This window comes from Gastrolobium bilobum, unplaced genomic scaffold, assembly GCF_033153095.1.
Source record: "Gastrolobium bilobum isolate Gb01-03AN ecotype WA unplaced genomic scaffold, APGP_CSIRO_Gbil_v1 utg10069, whole genome shotgun sequence".
Lineage (NCBI taxonomy): Eukaryota > Viridiplantae > Streptophyta > Magnoliopsida > Fabales > Fabaceae > Gastrolobium > Gastrolobium bilobum.
In genome coordinates this window covers 55,700-72,638 of record NW_026899141.1, presented here as the reverse complement: position 1 = coordinate 72,638, position 16,939 = coordinate 55,700, and the positions used below count along the sequence as shown (strand labels likewise).

Below are 16,939 nucleotides of genomic sequence, written 5' to 3'. Positions count from 1 at the left end.
TGCGACCACACCGCTCGCAACCAAGCCTTCTTCTCATATTAGATCTTTGTCTTACTTAATTCCCTTTTCAACAAGCTATCATATGCTCAATTCGGAGCTCATTAGCTCCGGTTATCGCCGTTTGAAGTTGGATCAGCAAATAGCCAAACAACCCCAAAAACAGCACCAAACCACTCACCTTACTCGATTTACTGCACTCAATCCATTCAACCATTTGCTCTCAAATTTTTATCCTACAAACTAGACATCTCAAACTTCATTTTGATATATCACACGCTTAATTTGACTGAGAAACGAAGCAGGAATTAATTTCCCAAATCCGGTCCAGAATCTGCCCCAGGTGCAGGGGCACATGACCAGTCCGTGTTTCTCTATTTTTTTCAGGCCTAAGATCAACCCATAATTTCCTCAAATTTTGACACAAGGTAGAGGACATCTCAAAATTCAAAATGGCATATGGCACGTCCCTATTGGACCTCTATGGAGGGAGATATGCTCTCCCGAAGTTCGCCTAAAATCTGCCAATTCTACAGAAATTTCGCCAGAGTTTCCTTTGTTTTTCCAATAATCCCAAAATTGTAAACGATCATTTAAACCTCAAATGTACCTAATAAACACATGATAATACAGTAATAATCCAATGGGTGGCACACACAAGGACCAACAACGCCTTGGGGCACTTACAACCCAATCCAGTTTATAGTTATTACACAGTTTATACAATAGAGCTCACATTATATTTCTTACTTGTTTCAATCACATAGGTCCCATTCACATGTAGTTTCACAATATAAGCATGTAATCATAACTCTAACATAGGCCTAAAATCCTTCCATCTTGGTACATCATGCCTCTCTTACATTTACAACATACACTTAAATATTACAACTTACGACTTTAACTTCAAATTGCCTTTTACAATATTACAACACCAATTACAAATTTAGACATAAATTTAAATGATACAAACTACTAGACCTAGGCATGCCAACATGAACAATATGCCAAATACTGAAAATGTTCCTCTATCACCCTGCGGGCCTCTTGCCCGCTGCTCCAACGCTACAGGTACATCCTGAAATAAATGCCCCGAGACGGGGTGAGATATACGAATATATCTCAGTAACCAAGAGGTTCTGGAGAAAACTCCACCCAATGGTTCACTTCGATACATATCAATAGAATAAAACAACCACTTTGAAAACGGGATATAGCAAGGGATTTAGAGAAGTGGGGAATATAAAGAAACAAACTACGACGATACGGGATGGTAACCCCAATTCCACGTACGCCCTGGGCATATATAAGCCTATGGGTATCATCCAAGGTGTGTTCACAGAAACCACAACCATGATGCCCAAACCAACCAAAACGCCAAAGACATTCCTAGTGTGCTCCTACCCAGATCACACACCATGACACGCAGTCAACTGGAACTCCCTCCTGGAGACCTATCCAGCGGAAGTCCGAAAATGCCCGAAGGCTAATAAAACTGTCTACTGGCCAGAGACTCGGTACTGCAGTACCCATAGCAATAATGCATGCATGCTCATGTGTTCTATACTATTCATACACACTTCCTACCGTTGCCATCAACTGGCAAGGTGGAACAGAAAAGGGGAAAAAGCCTCAGTACCAAGAGGTTACCTTAAATGTTATTTTCACAAGCTCCGCAGCAGCTTATCCCACAACTTGGTACACAGTAGAATGCCTACACAAAGGACATTCCCAATCACTTATAATTCAAACAATACATGCTAATTTACAATTATACATGCATTGAACCAATTACATACCTCAATCCACTTGGTCCAGGACCAAGGGCAACTCCCAGATTCAAGTTTCGGGGTTCAAGTCAACGTACGGCAACCTATACAATTACGTACATCCATCAGTACGCGTCAAATATTATCAAAACGCAAAATCACAAAAATCCTCCCCATCCTCCCTTGATGGTTCGGCCAATGAAGTGTAAATTTGAGATTTATTTTTCTAAATTTTCTTTCTCATTTTGTTACGTCTCATTAGGTTGTCAATAGGCCAATTCAAGTGTCGGTTCGTCATTTTCGCGTCGGATTACATCAGAACACGAAAACCGCAAAATCCCCCCTTTTTCCCTTGGAGGTTCGGCCATATAGGTGTTAATTGGGGATTTATTTTTCTAAATTTTCTTTCTCATTTTATTACACTCCCTTAGGTTGTTTAGAGGCTAGTTCAACCGTCGTTTTTTCCGTTTTACGACATTTACGCATCGTTTTGCGAAATATTTCACTTTGGGCTCATTTAGGTCTCTAAACACAATTTAATTTTCTCATTGATTCAAACACTTGCCAATCACAACACAACCCATCTAAGCACTATATAACTACACAAATCATCATCCAATTCATTTTTCAACATCAATTCCTCAATTTTTCCTCAAAGGTTCGAATCTTGCCCTATGACATTCCAAGGGATTTCCATTCAATTTTAATCATTCCAACCCTTATACAACCTATTATATCATCATATCATCATGCCACAATTTATCAAACAAGTCTCAACACCAAGATTCACAAGTCCAAAATCATGATCATCAAATTTTTCTAAGTTAAATTCATCAATTTTCACCAATAAATTTCATCGCATTTCTAGCTTTAATACATCATTCTAACACATTATCATCTAATACACATTTTCAAATTGAGCTCTCTAACACAACATATCATCAATCAAAGATTTAGGTCACAAAATCAATTCATCACAATCAACTGTTTAAAATGCAAGAACACTCACCCAAATGGAAGGTACAAGGCTCCTCCTAAGCATACTCCACCATTGGAGCATTTAAAAGCTCCAAGAACACAAAATTCCTCACCAAAACCGCAACTGAAACAGGGCTGTATCTCCTCACACGCACAGTTTCAAGGCTCAAGAGTGGTACCAATGTGTTTAGGAGGTGTTTTCCATCAAGATTCAAGACAAAAATCGTTGGATTCGGTGGAGAAATGGCTAAGTTATGATCAAATGAAAATTTGCACACCAATGGGGGAGGAGGGGCTGTTTCACGTTGAAGAAGAAAGGGGAAGGAGAGAGAGTGTCGTGAGTGTGAGGGGAAAGTGAGGTGATTTAAGTGAATTTGAGTGGGGCGGGTCCCACACGCTATTTAACTTTAATCCAATCATCAATTTCAACCACAAATTCATGACCTACGTATTTTTCTTGTTCATGTCATATTTTTTTTTCCTAAAAATACTGATAAAATTTTCACGCTTATCGGTACAATTATACCGCAGTATTCTTACACCGAAAATCACTATTCATCAATTTTTTCCCCAAAATGACTTAATTCCATCAAATTTTATCAAAATCATATTTCCTAACTCAACAACCATTTATAACTCATATTTGAAACCTAGAGCTCAAAATTCAACTGGCACGTTTTACGGTGCAATCGTAACGCGGTATTTTTACCTGCGAAAAACACTATTCACTGATTTTTCTGAAACTTGCCTATCCACTCAATTTTTCGTTCTGAATCCATTTCCAGGGTTATTTTTATCATCGGAGACCTTCTGCTCAATTTTTATCTTCCTAGGGTTGCGTGTTGGCTAATTACCGTTTTGCCCTTTCTTTGTATTTTGGCCTTATACTCAGGATTTTCACTAATCCTTCTCTTTAATTCTCATTTAATATTTTAAATATTATATTTTAGAAATGTGAGGTGTTATAGTAAGGGTCACCACCATTGATGTGAACCCCTTGTAGTTTGGTTAAATTTATATTTAATTATTTCAAATTGCATTTATTTTATCCTGTTCTTCATCTTTTAATTCTTTTAGAATTGATCACTCTATTAGGATTGCGAGGGTTATGATTTTCAATAGGAATATTGGGATTCTAGTTCCTGACAAGGGTAAAATAACAGTTCTTGTATGCACTAGGGATAGGCTACATGAACTGCAAACGTGGAAAATTCACTGGGTTAAAGGATTAACTTGAAAAAGGATGTCTAAGGGATTAGGATTCTAATAAGGTTAATAAAGTTAAGATCACTAAGGGATTAGGGCTTAACTAATTAATTATTAGATGGTGAATTGTTTGATCAATTGGGTAATTAAATATAAACATTAATCAATATTACAAGGTGGGGATCGGAAAGGTGTTGGAGTCTTTACTGCAATATCTTTTTATATATTTTTCTCAATCTCAACCTTTTACTTTAAGTTTACAAAACTTCTTTTTGAATTGTTCACGAAATATTGAATAGTTCACAATTGTTACAACACAATTATTCTCAAAAATCAATTTTATTAATCCAACAAGAAAGGAACAGTTAAAATAATTTTGGTGCCTCAATCCTCGTGGAGACGATACTCTACTTACCCTTTATTACTTGGTACGATCGGTGCTCTTGCCGATTTTACGCAACAGTTGTCCATGCCACTATGTTGTTAGTACTTTTGAGTTGAGTTGTATAAACTGTTAGTTGGTCCGGTCTACGTTGTTGTAGTTCCGCGACTAAAGACCCATACTTATGTTATTTATTTAATGAGGTATTTCAGTTAGCTGTTTTATTGCAATTACATACTGGCGATGTTTTATTAATTGATTAATAAGCAAGTTGGTAATGATAATGACATCATAATTGAAAAGAAAAAGATATTCCGCATTTTTAATTAAGCGCAGCTTAATACGATAGTATGATAGCATTACCGGATATATACGGGATGTTACACATTGCTTAGTAATTTTGAATGTTTGTTAAAAATTATGATATATTTTACTTATTAAGAAAATTATATTAGGTTTTACTTTTTTTATTAATATCATTGCATTTCTTTATTTATTCTTTATTTACTCTTGTAATTTTAAATATTTGCTAAAAATTCATATGATTTTTTTAAATCTTATAAATCCATATTATCCTTTCAAATCTTATAAATTCTATTAAAATCTTTTAAAATTCAATTTTACGAAATATTGATTGTAAAAAGATTCTTTTTAAAATAGTCTTTAAAGTTCCTTCAATTCTAAATAGCTTTTTAAAATCTAAAAGATTTTTTATCTCAAAAATACTTTTTAACTTCCTAATCCAATACACCACCCTAAAACCTAGCCAAACAACCAATACAACCATAATAATAATAATAAAATAATATGTTTATTTTTACCCATTGTGATTGCGTGATTTAGACTCGTTGTAATTCCAAAATTGTATAATTTTGCCCCGCGTGATTTCAAAGTAGGGGTGTTCGCGGTCTAGATTGGATCGGTTTTGGAAGCAAAACTTATCCGATCCAATCCCTTCGGTTTGATCATGTAATCATCCATTCGGTTTGGATTTTTTTTTAAATCCGATCTGATCCAATCCAATTTTTTTCGGTTTGGATTGGATCGATTTTCGGTTTTTTGAATATCCTAAAATTAGTTTCATGATTATTGTGCAAATAACATTGTTGTATATATTGCCTTTGTAAAAAAAAAATTTGAAATACGAAAATATCAGTAAACGATACTATAGTTTTTTTTTTTTTGCAATGAGATATGAAACTCTACACCTGTGAAATTTTGTTGATGAGACGTGACTAGGTTTTTTCTTGGGTTAATTTGATGAGTTAATGGATCTTGGGTTTTAAAATTTTTGGGCTATGATTGGGGAAAGGACCAAATAGGTAGAGGAGAATTAATATATTGGATCGGTTTGGATTGGATCGGTTTTCATCAATCCATCCGAAAACCGATCCAATCCAATTAAATTTTGCGATTTTTTTCGGTTTTCGATTTTTCGGTTTATTCGGTTATCGGTTTTTCGGTTCGGTTTTGGCGGTTTGAATCGGTTTGGATCGGTTGATGAACACCCCTATTTCAAAGTATCGTGTATACTTATTGTGGTAATAGAAATGTTTGATTCTCTTAAATATATTTTTTATTTTTAAGATAAATTTTAAGTAAATTATTAACTTTACCAAAAAATTTAAAATAATTAATTTGATTATAGCTTTATTAGATAATATTACACTAATATAGAATAAAAAGGAAAAAAACAAAAAAAATTATAGGTATAGGATCATAAGGATCTAATTTTTTTTATATTATTATTAATTAAAAATAAATTCAAAAATAAATAAAACATTTAAATTTAAAGTAAGGGAAAAATATTTCTGCAGTTAATGCAAATAAGTTATCTGCATTTACATCCAAAACGAAGTCGTTTTGGGATTGAAAAAATAGAAAACTATAATTATAAAGACTATAATAACCCTGAAATAAATTAAAATTACAAAAACACAATGATTTCTGTCCTAAAATGACGTCGTATTGGGCTTACTGCAGATAACTTATCTGCAGTAACTGCAGAAAAAGCGAACCCTTAAAGTAATTATTTATGACTTTAATGTTTTTACAGTGAATGCAGATAAGTTATTTACATTCACTCCCAAAATGACGTTATTTTGGATTAAAAAATTATAATGATAAAGACTATTATAACCTTGTAATAAATTATGATTACAAAAATACCTTAATTTTTGTCCTAAAACGATGTCATTTTATCCTCAACGCAGATAATTTATCTATATTAACTGCAGAAAAAATAAACCCATTATTTATAGGCTTTAATGTTTCTACATTGAATGCAAATAAGTTTTTTATACTTACTCCCGAAATGACGTCGTTTCGAATTGAAAAATAAAAAAATTATAATAATAAAGACTATTATAACCGTGAAATAAATTATAATTAAAAAAAATACTTTGATTTTTGTCCCAAAATAATGACGTTTTGGGCTCGATGCAGATAACTTATCTGCATTCTTTGCGGAAAAAATGAACCCTTATTTATATAGATGAAAATATTTTTAAAAATTTATAATTTAAATAAATTTTTAAGATTATGCTTTTTATATCTTAAATAATATTTTTTTATTTCTAATATAATATGAAATAAATAAATTACTTTTTTGGATGCTTAACTTATTTTTTAAGATAATTTTTAAAATATTTTTATAAATATAATTTTATTTTAAAATATAATAATTAATATAATATTATAATAATAAAAGAAAAAAATTAAGAAGAAAAAAATTGTATATATATAAGACTAGAAGAGGTCTAAATGAAATATTTTTATAACCACAATGATTATACATGATATTTTAAAATCACATGGGTTTAAATTATATAATTTTATAATCGCAATAAGGTCCAAATGATAAGTTTAACATACGTGTCAAACTATAAATCATGTAATTACAATGGGTGAAAATAAAATTATCCCTAAAAGGAAAACATTTCACTCAAGTGCGCTTGCTTGTAATCACAGTGCCAATCAAGTTTAGAGAGTGAGTAATTTCATGTGTTATTATTCAACACAAACATGTCATATCAAAGGATACTAATCATTTATAAGCAAACCAATAATAATAAGATATGAGAGAAAAAATATAAAAATATAAAATAATAAAATTATCACTATTGATCCGCACATATAACATAATCATATTAAATAATACATGATAGCATTCACTCCCTCAAATCTAGGGGGTACTTAGAAACACCGTGGCCTCATGGGACAAGTTTCTCAAACAACTTGAGTGTAGCATTCCTCCGGTGGCAATTTGATATTGAACTTTAACTCGCAAAAATATTTTCGGTTGAGTTAATATTTAAAAACCAAAATATTATAATCCGATAAATCATAAATATTATCATTTTTATATCAGGTTTTTTACTTCTTCAATTTTATGAGCAAAACAGATCAAGTGCAAAATTAATTCACCATTTTTCCAATCGAAGCAAGAAAACCAAATACCATTTTTTAAGCTATGAATAACGGAAGAACAAATGATTTGTCTGCTTTACCAACAATTGTGAATTTTCCAAAGATGGGCGTATTTTCTCGCGATTAATTTTTGACAACATATTCGTTACTAGTTGAAAAAGACATGGCAAATGCCTCGGCGAAGACTTTGACGAGAAATTTTTGTTTAAAAAAAAAAAAGTAGCATTGAGAACCCAAGAACAAAAGCAACAAAAGTAATCTATACAGGTTTCGCGCTTGACCAGATATCAAGATAGAATATCTAAGTTAGAGAAAGTAATCCTGTTGATTCATCAACTACAGGAGAAGTTTAAAATATCGGAAGAAACCACTGAAGATAGTTTGTTTTCTTCTCATTTTTTGGGGATTACCAATGATAGTTTACGAGAGAAGAGAGACGAGAGAAACAAATTCGAGGGTGACCCGGCCCTTCGACCTTGTGTTGATGACAAAATGCTCAGGGTACTTCCTCAATAGCATGAGTAAGCCATACCAAGGCTTCCCTTTGGATTCAGGACCAGGCCAATCGTCTGATGTCAGATATCTCCTTACCCTACTGTGGTGCCAAACACTGCTATACTGCTCCAGCAACTAAACAATAATATATAAGAGAAGCATTCAGAGTTTAAACGCATGAGTTTGTGCATCTTAACAAACGAGTTTTAGAAGCATAACGATGCATTTTAAACATATATTAGGGTAATTGAGTCATTCAGCAGTCTAACTTCTCTATAAAGCAACAAGTGGATGTCTAAGATTAATCTTTCCTAAACCTACCCAGTCATTCCCTCCACTATTTTCCACATTCCCACTTTCACTTGTTACAATGTTAACGAGCAACCTGTTGATGCCCCCAAGTAAAAGGAAAAAGATTAAAATGGCCTAAATTCATGCATAGTTTTCATCCATGTGGGTTGGAAAAATTGAAAAAGCATATATGGAAAAGCACCATGTTAGACTAGCAATATTTATGAAAGCATCAATGTTAATTGTTACATAAGAACTCAGAAAAAAAAGCTTATAGTTACATGAAAATTGTGATATGAAGTAGAATGCGGAATTACGATATGACTGATAAAAATAGGTTACCTAAACCCTAGGACTCCTTAAATACACGAGTCAGATGAATGGTTATGCCAATAAAAAACAACATTTTTTTGTGCCTAGGACTTGAGACTTTAAGAGTATGTTTGGAATCAATTAGTTTAGGACTTGATTTGTTTTATGAATGATAACTTTTGTTTGGAAAGTGATAAAAAATCTTTTGTGTGGAAATCCACCTTCAGTCGCATACAGATAGAAATCCACACAAATTTGTTTTGATTTGGGTGGATATGTTTTTAGCTTTAATTGTTGGAAGTGACATATTTTCCCACATCAGTTAAGTCATTAAACTATGGGAAAACTATGTAAAGTTGTGTCATTTTAAGTGAGAGAAAGAGATAAATAAAAGAGAAGAGAGAGTGGACAAAAAAATATAAAGGTGTGGGTCCCACCTCTTTGTGAGAGTGAAATAACATAAGTTGTGTCATTTAAAAGAACAAACATTTTACCCTTAAACAATACTATGTAAAGGTAATAAAGTAAATTACTAATATAAAATCAAATCAATTATTTTTGGTGCTCCAAACATGAAATTGAATTGTAAATCAATTCAAACCCTATTTTTTTATAACAAAGTTGCAAATTAGAAAATTGATTTCTAAATCAATCAAATCAGTTCAATTCAGATCAAATCAAAATTATTCCATTTTTTATGATTCCAAACACAACCCTAGAGTTGGCGATAATTCAGAGCATTGTTGGATTCTACAACAGATAACTTCTTACGTAGAATTCTGGGGACAGCCACTAAAATGGATAAAAAGGCCCCCTACTCTTGCAAGTTTATAAAATCACGAAAGGAAGTTCGGTAGCAAGCAATGACTTAAAAAAAAAAATTGTCAGAACTAACCTCTGCATGAAGTTTCTCCATAGGCATCCACTCTCCAGGACCACAGAGATCAGAGAGAACAGTAGCTACAGATGATACTACATCCTTTTCTTCCAACTGCTGAAGCTGAAGATTATCAGCATCTCGATCCACTCGGGATCTGCCTTCTGACTTCTTATCTGCAGGAACCAAACCATCACAATTTCATCCCCAGCTACAAATTCCGACACTAATCATGTATAATAGAAGTTGGATCAAAAGCAAAAGGATACAGAATGGGGTAATATCAATGGGGTAATATCAATAAGTGCAAATCCCAATGCACAAGGCTCCCCAACTTTGAAAGAGTTGGGGGTGAGGGTTGATTGTACTGGTACACAACCTTATCCTTACACTTATGCAAAGAGATTGTTTTCTGGTCTCAAACCTGTGATCCTTCGGTCATAAAGGAACAACCTTTTGGCTGCTCCAAGGCTCACCCTCTGGGATAATATCAATAAAAAAATTACAAGAATTAGGTAAAATGCATGGACTTCATACTATTAATTTGGGCATCTTTGTAGTTTTTCAGATGGACATTATTTCTAATATATTCTTTTATTGAATATATATATATGTTTTGATGATTTAGATTTCCAATGCAAAAAACTATTTTCAGTTTAGTTTCTTTATTTGATTTTACACACAGCATTCAATGGGAATAAAAATCATTTCAATCAATATTAAAAAATAAGTCATGACAGAAGCTGATCAATTACTATTTACAAGTTTCCAAAAGGGCACAATAACCTTTCCACCTATACTTCTGTTGACTGGTAGTATACTAGTAGTTTAAATGCAATCTCCTATATGTACTTTAAGCTGTTATATTTCAGAAGAACTCAAATTCGTCTATTTTTATAACTTGCTCATAGTTTAAGACATGTTTTTACTGCTTCAACCTATACTCAACCTATAAAGAGGAAAACACCATCAACATCAATGTCACTTTTATCCAAAACTAGTTGGAGTTGGAGGTCAATGAAACAAATAAAAGCAAGAACATAACAGACAGATTTAAAAATTAAATTGAACCTACATGTATTTCATCTTACAAGATATAATCTGTTAAAATAAAATAAAAAATGGAAAATTGATTGCATGCAAGGAAGCAAGACTAATGCCACATCAATAAGTAAAAAAAAAAAAAGGAGCCAACTATAATTTAACTACAAAGTACAGTCACATTATATTAGCTTTAAAAGAAATCAACCGAACTGAGGCTATGCTTGGCTGGAGTGAAAATGGGCAGGTGGAAAGCCGGAAATGGAAATTTATTTTCACAAAATAAAGTCTGGATGCTTTGCCATTTTCCACTTGCCTATCCTCACTCCAACCAAGCAATGCCTAACTCTTGCAGCAATCATGCATGACGAAGATTTACAATACCTAGAGAGAGAGAACTGAAGGACATGAATATAAAAAACTGAATTTTCTAATATTCAAGAACAAGAAAACCTGATCAATACATCCACTTGAATGTTACTATAATGCAAAATAATATATCATATATATCCATTTTGATTAAAAAATTTAAATAATAGAAAGTTAAGCTCATATAAGGATTCTACATTAAAATTGAAGGATTATTTATTACATATAAATCAAATTTAAGAGCATATTCATTAAAAGCAAAAATGAATGGCTACTGCTTCCAATGAAAGTACCTCTGGTCTGTCAAGCAGATTAAACAGGCACACAAAAAGGTTCTGTGGTAATTTAGCTACAAAAGTAGTAAATCCAGAAGAAGAAGAAGAAAATTACTAATTCATCTACATCATGGTTGTCAAACTCGTAGATCCTACCTAGGATTGGCCAGGACATGTAGACACTTAAAAAGTGGTTATTGGAAGAGAAGGACAAAAACAATGAAAGGAGAGTTTTATATAATTTTGTGTCTTTATTCTAAATATGGTCATATCCTCACACTTCATCACTTTCCACTTCCCAAAAACAACCCAGTACTCACAAAGAACCGATAAAGAGAGAGAAGAAACACAATACCCATAAACAGAGAGAACACCAAAACAGGGAACCTGGAAACATGGGGAATTGCAACAGGACCCAATACTCCCAGCACCAGAGTCACATCTCGAGTGTCCAGAAATTTAATCGGCAGTCACAAAACCAAAGTCCAGACTTCCAGTTGCAACTTATTACAGTTTGTATCAGCCTTGGGCAATGGTTAAGGTTAAAATCCACCGCCCTCTAGATTAGAGGGAGGGTTATTTTGTGTGGGTTTTAGCTGGGTTATTGTTGGATTTAGTGCATCAACTGGAATTGATGGATCTCACAATCCCACTGAGTTTACGTTTCAACACGCAATCCCATCATGATCCCAGCCAAATGGGTTCTGAGCATGGACCGGCATCACTCAAACTTGAAACCTATGAAGCACTGATACTGATACGGCGTTTTCGATACATTCTCGACACATAACATCGATACGTTACTTCAAAAATACTAATATTTCGATATGTTACTTCAAAAATACTAATATTTCGATACGTTCCAATACGTCTTAGTATTAAATAATATTTTTAATATAGAGTGTATTTCACATTAACAAAATATAATAAAAGGAAAATTATAAGCTCAAATAATAGATTATCCATACAAAATTGATAAGTAGCTCAACTAATGTGTGGATGTGGAGTGCTACTAAAAATTAACAGAAACAAAATTAATTACAAATTAATATGGACAATGAAATAGCAAAAAAAAAAAGAAACGGAAGAGACAAAGGCACGATAAATGGCTTGCTGAATATGGACAAGAGACAAAGGCACAACAAATTAACCAAGAGAATTATTAAACCAAGATAGAATTATTAAACCAATATGGATAATTTTTGTTCACTGTCAGCAAAAAAATAAGAAGGAGAGACAAAGACATGATAAAAAAGGGAAAAAAAAAAGACAAACCGACATTATTAATGCTCTTTTTTTTATTTTGGTAACAATATTAATGAAAGATAAAAAAAAGAAAAAATGAGGTTAAAGAATAAAGACAAATCGAGAGAGATAGTTGCAGACGCAGTCACGCGAGGAGAGGAAAGAAGGAAGAACAGCGTTGAGGAGAGGAAGACGGCGGATGTGAGTCTGCAGAAGTGAGTCGGAAGACGGCAGAGATGGCAGAGGAGAGGTAGATGGCAGAGACGGCAGAGGAGAGGAAGACGGCAATTGGTAGAATGCTGAAGTGAGCTCTCACTCTCAGCGATTTCGATTTCAAAGGCAGACGTTCGAGGTGAGGTGAGTATAGCAGTGAGTCAGATTTGAATTTAGGGTATTTTTTGGGCCAAAATCTTCACCCTTCAGTTTTTTAAAATTCACAAACCTGTCATTTGACCTAATCGAATTTGTTGACCAAGCTGTTACGTAAAAATCGGGCAGGGACGCGTATCGGATACGTACAAAAAAATTTTAGCACGTATCGGTGCTTTATAGCTTGAAACACATAGGTTCATGCATTTTCTACAATATGACTTGTGATTTTGGCAACTCCGATATGATCTACATGCTCACCACTATATACCAATCTAATTATTCAAAAGCTGTAGCATATTTGTGAACAGTGAAAGCACACTTGCAGCAGTAGGTGACTTATAGGACTATAGTGAATAGTAGAAAGTGCAGTACAATTATTTTGAAATATGGTGCATATTATATTAAAACTATGATATATTTAAATATTTAATATAATTCAAGTAAAACAATTTCCTCATATCACAGGGAAATTAGTATGTCTTGGGCCCCTTAACATGAAAGTATGAAACAGACAGAAGGAAGAGTAAATCCAAAAAGAGATAGTATAAGATTAGAATATGTCATGTATAAACATCAAATATCCATCTCCAAGACAACTTGGGCTAGTCACTTTAGGCTATGCGGTTGGGCATAGAATATCTCAAAATTTATAATGCCCCAAGGATTAACATATCCACAATCCCCCAAAATGGCTAACATAAGCTATCGTGCAATTGGGATATAGACAGTTATATATATTTTATCATCTAATCCCTAGCACATCCATACTGCAGGCCTTAGGGTATTGAAAATTTCAGGCATCATCACAAACTCAAACTCATCATATCATAACTGTGAATCTCAATCATGGTTTTAAATGGTGGAGACAAAGATATGTTATCACCATAGACATTATGCCAGAAATATTGAAGAAGTTGTAAATTTCGTAGTTTCCAGGACTGAACCTAAAGAGTTCACTAGAAAGCAGATATAAATGCTCACTCCCCGAAGAAAAAATAAAAGTTGTATCCTCTAGCAGATTGAATAACAAGACACATTTAGCGGGTAACTCAAGATAGTAAACAGAAACAGTGTACATATCCTACTACATTCACTAAATCCAAGAAAACAATCAATAAATCACCAAATCAGACACATCCCACACAGCCAAATAAAAATTCTAAACGATACAGTAAAAACAGTCACAGAAATTTTCTTTCTTTTTTTTAAAAAAAGGGCAAGAAACACTAACCCAGTCCTCCTGAAAGCGAAGCCTTGCCCCCAGAACCTACTCCACCGTAGCCATAACTTTCATAACCGTCCCTCCTCATCTTTTTCCCACTACTCCCACCAACATCATCCTCATCATCATACTCCTCCTCATAATAATCCCTCCTCCGCTTCTTAACCACCGAACCGCCTCCGCTCCCGGCCGCAGCACCGCCCAAATGGTAATTATAATGCGGCAACACCGGTCCTCCTCCGGTCACCATCGAAGACGAATGATTAGGGTAATGACGCGGCCCAATCGGACCGCCCAAGATGCTCCGAACCGGCAACAGGAAGTAGAACTCCTTGTCCCCAATCTGCAACAGATCCTGCGAATCAAGCTTCACCGGAGGGTTTCCGGGAAGGTGCAGAACCCCCTCAACGAGGCACCCGTTCTTCCCCAGAACCTCCAGGGCGAATCGCCTCCGTGCGAAGTCGTAGAAGATGCGCGCGTGGTGGCGCGAGATGTTCATACCGCCGCCCAGGCTTGAAAGATCCACGTCGACGGTGGATTTCTTCGAGTTTCGCCCTAGCACGATGGAGTAGGTTTGCATGTAGTACTCGAAGTCCTCGCCCTGCAGCTTCGCGAATCCGGCTTCCACGTCACCGCTCGCCACGGTGGTTCCCATGGCCGTTGTCGGAGAACGAGAGAAATTGAAATCGGCGAGAAGAAAAGAGTTTGATCGCGTGCGTCTTGAAAGTGCGTGCGTTTAAGGAAGTGGTGAAAGAATGTGAAAACTTAATTTTGTTTATACGCACGAGGTGATTTTTGTGATAAAATTGGAGAGATTTTTAAAAGATTATTTAGAATTAGAGAGATTTTTAAGTAATTTTCATAGAGTGCATAGCTTGGTGATAGCTTGGCCTTTGTATCTTAAGTGATAGATTTTTAAGGATTCAGACAAATCTAGGATTAAAAAATCCGTTTCAAATTGAGCGAACTTGGCCTTTGTATTCTTGGGTGCCTTTGTATTTTTGGGTGATAGCTTGGTGTTTGTGTGGGGAAAGAAATAAGGCGATCTTTAATCAAACGAGCACTTGAAAAAGGGTATTCTAATATATTATGGAATTGTAAATAATCTGTACAAAGGATTCTCTATTTATAGAGAATACTTGACCTAATTTTGACCTAATGGGCTTGGCCCAATACAACAAATAAATGACTAAATAATAACTAAATAACAACTAAATAATTATTATTTACAACCCTCCCCAGGGGTGGCAATACGTGTCAACCCGGCACGACACGTGCCCAACACGTGCATAACTCGACACGACCCGAACACGACACGTTTTATAAAAAGGTCGAAAAACACGAACCCGGGCACGGCCCGCTGCGGATCACGGGTCGACACGACCCGACCCGCAAAATTTAAAATTTTAAAAAAATGCGATTTTTAAAAATTAAATAAATTAAATACAATCAAAAAAAAGACTAGCTTTGTGATTAGGTTTTTCTTTGTCAGGCTTTGGAAAAATTGTTGACATGTATGTAAATGAATCAGGAGGCCCATGTCAAGGCAATATCTTCGATGGCTGCTTAGTGCTTTGGGAGTAGGGGTGTGCAAAAAAATTGGTTGACTTGCCTTGCCCTTGATCCGACCTTCACCCGATCCATAAATACCCATATTTTTTGAACTGGTTTAAATACTAACCCACTTTTATTTGGGTCAGTTTTAGACCTGACTCGTTTTAATATTGACCCACTGACCCAAAACTTGACCCATACCCATTATGTGAAAAAAAAAATCACAATTACATTAAAAGAAAAGTTTTAACGTAAAACAATTACGTCAAAATTTTTTATGGAAAATATTTGCATAAAAATTTCCGCAAAATTTTTTGACGAAAAATACTTTCCTCAAAATTTGTGACTAAAAACATATCTGTAAAAAAATTTGACGGAATATTTTTTTTGTCAAATTTTTTTACGGAATCTAAATTTCGTCAAATATTTCACAAAAAAATATATTCATAAAAACTTTCGACGATACACATTTTCCTCGAAATTCTTTGACGGAAAAAAATTTCATCAAAATTCTTTACAGATTTCAAATTTCGGCGAAAGTTTTCGACGGAAACATTTTCGTTATTTTTGACAAAAAAAAATTTCGTCGAAATTTTTAGCGAAACACATTTCTATCAAAAAAATTTGACTAAATATTTTCATCAAGTTTTTTGATAAAGAATATATCCATCAAAATTTTCAACGAAACACAATTTTGTAAAAAAAATTCGTAAAATTTTTTGACAAAAATATTTCGATAAGAAATTTTGATAGAAAAAATATTTTGTCTAAATTCTTTAGAGAATCTAAATTTCGTCGAAAGTTTCAAATGAAATATTTTCCTCAAAACAATTTCCATTGAAAATTTCGACGAAACACATTTCCATCAAAAAAATTCGACGGCAAAAAATTTCATTTAAATTCTTTACAGATTTCAAATTTCGGCAAAAGTTTTCGACGGAAATATTTTCGTCATCAAAAAATTTTGACGGCAAAAAATTTCGAGGACAAAAAATTTCATCAAAATTCTTTACAAATTTCAAATTTTGGCGAAAGTTTTCGACGGAAACATTTTCCTCATCAAAAAATTTTGACGGCAAAAAAATTCATCAAAATTCTTTACAGATTTCAAATTTCGGCGAAAGT

General features: G+C 33.9%; 1 protein-coding gene and 1 long non-coding RNA gene across 3 annotated transcripts; both read right to left on the bottom strand.

Annotated features, from left to right (window-relative positions):
• Positions 1 to 770: 770 nt before the first annotated feature.
• LOC133287560 (uncharacterized) lies at positions 771 to 1,871 on the bottom strand. Its single transcript, XR_009748255.1, has 3 exons — positions 1,797 to 1,871; positions 1,648 to 1,711; positions 771 to 1,075 (listed from the first exon to the last, which is right to left on the bottom strand). It is a non-coding gene; the product is annotated as an uncharacterized LOC133287560 (long non-coding RNA).
• Positions 1,872 to 7,963: 6,092 nt separating this feature from the next.
• Positions 7,964 to 14,984, bottom strand: LOC133287561 (FHA domain-containing protein FHA2). 2 transcript variants are annotated; one of them, XM_061485191.1, is made up of 3 exons: positions 14,306 to 14,984; positions 9,755 to 9,912; positions 7,964 to 8,391 (listed from the first exon to the last, which is right to left on the bottom strand). In XM_061485191.1, exons 1-3 carry the CDS (start codon positions 14,913 to 14,915, stop codon positions 8,182 to 8,184), a joined length of 978 nt encoding a protein of 325 aa, XP_061341175.1. In that variant the 5' UTR covers positions 14,916 to 14,984; the 3' UTR covers positions 7,964 to 8,181. The 2 variants fall into 2 exon arrangements, with proteins under 2 accessions (XP_061341175.1, XP_061341174.1); XM_061485190.1 differs by having other exon boundaries at positions 7,965 to 8,391; positions 14,270 to 14,984.
• Between the last annotated feature and the right edge of the window lie 1,955 nt (positions 14,985 to 16,939).